The sequence below is a fragment of the Austrofundulus limnaeus genome, unplaced genomic scaffold (assembly GCF_001266775.1).
Source record: "Austrofundulus limnaeus strain Quisiro unplaced genomic scaffold, Austrofundulus_limnaeus-1.0 Scaffold2, whole genome shotgun sequence".
NCBI lineage: Eukaryota > Metazoa > Chordata > Actinopteri > Cyprinodontiformes > Rivulidae > Austrofundulus > Austrofundulus limnaeus.
The window spans coordinates 5,473,818-5,479,509 of NW_013952404.1; the positions used below are offsets into that span (position 1 = coordinate 5,473,818).

The 5,692-nt window shown below is 37.7% G+C and overlaps 1 protein-coding gene across 2 annotated transcripts in view; it reads left to right on the forward strand.

Moving 5' to 3' along the window:
* The window catches only part of LOC106520349 (RAS guanyl-releasing protein 1), a gene marked incomplete at its 3' end in the record, with an annotated part of 20,014 nt that overhangs the window by 11,637 nt on the left and 2,685 nt on the right, over window positions 1-5,692 (forward strand). For both annotated transcript variants that reach the window (XM_014012379.1, XM_014012388.1), the window contains 3 exon segments: window positions 1,400-1,516; window positions 3,831-4,106; window positions 4,530-4,610. In XM_014012379.1, the coding sequence (XP_013867833.1) occupies window positions 1,400-1,516; window positions 3,831-4,106; window positions 4,530-4,610 (474 nt within the window).

Consider the following 5,692-nt stretch of genomic DNA (forward strand, 5'->3'; position numbering starts at 1 on the left):
CTCTAAAACCAATTCTATGTAAAACAGAACATTTAGAACCAACCAACATCATCAAAGGTTTTTTCTGCGTCCAGAGATAGAATTACACTTTTATTTTTGTTTTGTTGTGAAGTGTAATTTAATTTAAAAATGCTGCACGTTATCTGAGGCATATCTTTTTTAAACATCCTGTTTGTTCTTGATGAATTAAGCAGAGTTGTATAAAGTACCTCAAAAGTGATGCTTGAGTAAAAGTACAAGTATCTTATCATAAAAATACTTTGGTAAAAGTTAAAGTCTTCTCTAATCATTTGAGTAAAAGTCTTAAAGTGTCTGATATTTTTTGTACTCAAGTATCAAAAGTAAATTTCTGACACAAAATCTACTTAAGTATTAAAAGTAAAAGTACTGAGTAAAAGTGAGTACCGGTAGTTAGATTTTTTTAATGACATTTATTGGAGGTGACTTCTCCAAAAAAATTTTAACAGCGTGCAGCTGTGATGGGTTGTGTACAAACTAATGGGGTGTCAGAATGGTATATATTTATACTTCTCATCCAACCACAATTAAATTCACTCTATCCAGGAGACACAATTTATCAGGATAGTATTTTTTAAGTAATAACAACTCGGAATAAAATAGGAGTAACAGCTTTCTACTTCTTACCCTTTTTAAAAAATGTAGTGAGTAGAAAGTACAGATAATTGTGTAAAAATGTCATGAGTAAAAGTAAAAAGTACGCTGAAAAATAATTACTCAAGTAAAGTACAAATACCCAAAAATTCTACTTAAGTACAGTAACAAAGTATTTGTACTTAGTTACTTTACAACTCTGACCATATTATATATCTATATTATAAACATCAAGTTTTTATTTTTATGAACCGTTCCTTAAATCTGCAAGCTAATATGAGGTAAACACTAAACACAGAAGTACTTGTGGTTTTGGAAGAAAAAAAAAAACGAGAAGTAGTTTGTAGTCATTGTCAGACCTGGCTTGTTAAAAACGTTCCATTATGAAGTTGCACTCATCCTGCTGAGAAGTGAAACGCTGGCGTCAAGGAGCTGTGAGGCAGCCTTGCACTCGGGTGGACCACTCACACCAACGGTAACGCACCAGACTGCTGCCGCTGATTGCTGTCAACCTCAAAACCTATGGGTGTGGAAACGAATTTCACACCGTAATGCTTCAGTGACAGCACAAATTAGAAAACCGAAAAGAGACGGGAAACACACACCGCCAGAAACGAGGGAGATATCAGAGCGGAGTAAGAAAAAGACAACAACATAAGTGGCTTATGCAACATCGGTGTTGTGGGTTATATAACCAGGGCTACCTGGAACAMATTTAATTGTGCGTGTTGTTGCGTGAATTGACTGATGTGTGTGTGGTTTTCTTTTTTTGTTTGTGTCCTCCTAGAGTCTACACCTTATGCACAACTACAACACACTAATGGCAGTGGTGGGAGGACTGTGTCACAGCTCAATCTCAAGACTGAAAGACACAACCTCACATGTACCGAGCGAAGTCACCAAGGTAACGGTTAAAGTTCTCATGATCATACTTCCCCTCCCCCTGTATTGTATTGTGTTACACCTTGTGGCTCAACAGAACACCGCTGATTTGGAAAAAACACTATTTGCTCCTCTATGACCTGTGAACTTTATGTCCTCCTGTCAAATTTGTCAACATGACTGCACATGTCTACGACTACACAGAATAAATGAAACATGGCATTGCCTTTGCATGTTTACATCCAACAATAAATGTTAGACGTTGCCAAAGGCTTTCACAAAAAGGAACATTTTATGTTGGGTTTTATTGGTGGGTAAAGATTTGATGTGCTTGAACTCAGTAGGCGGACAATTCCAGAGAGGGGAAATGGGTTTTGTGTCTTTTTGTCACAGTAGCGAGTCTAGCTTAAGTGTTTTCACTAACTGAAGATGGGACCCCCAGTTGCTAGCTGTGTGAGGTTCTTACAGTGGTCACCCCACAGCCAGAGGTGTGCAGAGGTCGGTTTAAGTCAGCAGCTGGAAGAAATGGCCTTATTTTTCATCCTCAGCAGAAAAAAAATAGCTGAAATGAACATTTTTGACTTGTGGATCAAAACTGAGTTTTGAATGAAATACTGTATTCCTCCCAGATTCCCAACAGGGGTGATGTTGTTTGATAGACAGTCAAAACTGGAATCAGCGAGGCTGAAAAGCATCTGACTTAATAGAGAATTACAAAAAGATCTTGGCTGTCAAAGACGATGTCAGAAACTATCAGATTAGCTGGGATCAAGTGGTAAAATAGATGTGTGCAGTTAAATATCATCTGCTGTTAAATGTTAAAAAAAGGGCTCTGAATAAGCTGGCCAAGAGGCACCATGTAAATTGAAAAGGGCCCGAGAAGAGATCCCTGAGGTGAACCACAACTCTGTTGAACTACTGAGAACTTTTGATTATTAAGAGTGATGACAAAGGTTATGTTTGAGAAGTATGTGTGTTAAATTCACAGCAGAATCCTTAATGCTAACCATGAATCTTGGCCAGAGGTGCCCAAAGTGGGGCCTGYGGGCCAAATTTGGCCTGCCAAGCTATTTGATTTGGTCCACCAGCAGCTTTAGCAGGTTGTAACCTGTCATCTTATGTAGAAACACAGTATTTCCACTTAGTCATTTCATCCACTGGTCCAATGAATATAGGAGGCTGAAGAGCAGATAGTTTTCACTCATGGTGCTGACGTTATCTTTGATATATTGAGACCAAACATAAAACATGAAATACAAGTAACAAGGGGAAATATTTAGATTACATCTAACCACACATGTAGATTTGCACACTTTATAAGACCAAAAAAAAAAACATATTTTATCAGTTTATGAAATGTCCCATGAGCCTTTGCTGCTTGAGCAGACTTTCTCCAAGAGCACAGACTAAAACAAAAGTGGGCCACTGCACTGGCTGCTAGCCTAATCATTAAAAATACAGGATTTTACTTTAAAAGTATTTGTATTTCATGTATTATATTACTGCATTTGGCCCGCAGCTATGGATAGATTTTCATTTTGGCCCTCTTGGGGAAAATGTTTGGGCRCCYCTGCTCTAGGCACTGCAAGAGGATGATTGACAGCATCAAAGGCTAGTGTAAAAAAACTTGTTGAGCTTTAGAAAGCACGGTCAAGTGCATTTTTTGCAACYCAGACTATTGCATAACTTCTTTAGCAGTTTGATCTGCTACTAAATGGTTTGAGTATATACCACGAAATATTTATACTTAGCAAAAAAAAGAAATAAATTTAGGTTTGGTAGATTATTTCTTTGYTGTAACAATGMTTCGTGACAATAAGTTTTATACTRGACGTCTGTTTGGCAGCACCTRGGGGTACAAGMATCTCAAAACAAGTGTCACTAACAAAAGAAAATAAGCTGTTTGAAGGAGAAGATTTGGCAAATTTTTGAAATGCATAACATTACTGCTCATCACACAAATGCATATTCCTTACAAATGTGGCACCATTTAAAAGGGAAATTAGGCCATCGATATTTCCAATAATATAAGATTTATTGCCAAGAAACATTGTTACAACAAAAAAARCATCTATCAAACACAAATTTCCTTACTTTTTGTACTAAGTTAGGTTAGATTACACCAAGAGAATGAACAATTGTTTTGCAGTTCAGCAAAAGCTTCAGCAAAAAGCAAATTCCCCTTTTCAATCCTGACATGTTAAATGTATTCTAGGGAACTAACWAATTTAAAATTAGAATATTTTATGTTAGAACATCATGTCCTTTAAATAAATGTGATATCAATTTCATTTAAGTTTTTTTTTTTTAAATTAATTCTAAACTAAATTTCCCAGGTCCTGAACGAGATGACAGACATGCTGTCCTCCTGCAGAAACTTCGACAACTACAGACAAGCTTACAGCAGGTGTACGGGTTTTAAAATCCCCATCCTCGGTGTCCACCTGAAAGACCTGATTTCAGTCAACGAGGCCATGTCGGACTACGTGGAAGACAACAAGGTGAACGTGCAGAAGCTGCAGGCTCTCTACAACCACATCAATGAGCTGATCCAGCTTCAGCAGATCCGACCCAAACTGGACGCCAACAAGGACCTRGTTCATCTCCTGACGGTAGAAAACTATTTAAAATGGGAACTTTTGATTCTTATGTAGTGATGTTTTCTGTAGCTTAATCGAATTTGCCAAGTTGTAAACACATACATAAATGCAAATGAGCACAGTACAGCATGTAGACTGTCTGGTGTGGGTGTGATGAGAGTCTATGATCTATGAGTGTGTGGGTAACAAACTGAATGTGAATGAGAGTTCCGATGGCTGTATTGTTCTGTTTTCTCTTTGCAGTGTTTTAATCATACTTAAAAGGACAGAATGTCCATGAGATTTAACAATTGTCCTGCAAGCTGGATCTGCTCTTATCAAAACATGTTTCAAGGAGAAATCATGGGATATGGACAGCTCATTCTTTTTTCTTTTTCTTTCTTTCTTTTTTTTTTCATTTACCCATTCACGTGTTGATGTTATTCTCTCCTACAGCTGTCCTTGGACCTTTACTACACCGAGGACGAGATTTATGAACTGTCTTACGCACGGGAACCCAAGAACTGTAAAGCACCTGTGAGTGATGAAACCTTGCTTTAAAGATGCTTCCTCATTACAATTAAAAAAATAACCTCTTTAACTCAAGGGTTGTAGATGATGGAGGACATCACCAGTGGCTAGATGGAGGACATCACCAGTGGCTAAGCAAATCTACCTTTTAGAACATTGTGTTTTTATTAAAGTTAGATCAATAAAAGATGAGAACTGAGTCATTTTATGTCCAAAGACACCAATATGGTTCGAATGGACAATGAGATCTCTTGCCCATAGTTTTGGTGTAGATGGGTGGTGTTTAGGTGTTTGCAATTTGCTATTCAAATTACAACCTACGCCCAACAACTGTAAAGGAGAAAACTTYAGCAGGGAATATGTTTGTTGCTTTGTTTGATCTCTGGACATTTTTTGTACAATTTGTCAGCAGCAGGTTAGCTTCCTGGCTCAGTGTGTAAAAACTGTCTCGGATTCTTTTCTTATTCATAGCACCTAATTTTAATGTGTTTTATAAGTTTAAAGGGGCAAAATTATGTGTTTCTCAGGCATACATTTAAATACTATACCATAATGAAGTATCTACTGTATGTCACCTTTAGTTGATATTAAGATGCTGTTTTTATGTTTAAATAGAAAATAAACTTATCTTCTCATCACTTCCTCTTCTAAACGCCTTGAAATTGGCCTCTGTCTCTTTAAGAACCTCCTGTTTCTATCCCGTCCCGTTCAGTACAGGGGTGTTTGCGCACGGGGGGCTCATGCACGCGGGGGGTGTCGCATGTGCACTATGATGCAGTTTACTTGGCATCTGAAAATACTTTTCCTCAAAGGTATTTTGAATCTGAAAAGTACGGAGCCCGCGAGGGGACATGGGAGATTTTTTTCTTTTGCTTTCCCACGCAATAGTATTGTGTTAACTTGCAGTACCTTTTGCGTTCCCTCGCAAAAGTCATTTATCACTGTTGTACCTGCTGGTTTATTAACACATTCACGTGTTCACCATTAACGTGTTAGCCTACAACTGTAATTCAGCTTCAGAATGAATACATCACACAAACACGCATGGAAGTATGTCATATGCCGATATTTTAACACAGTGCAGCCAC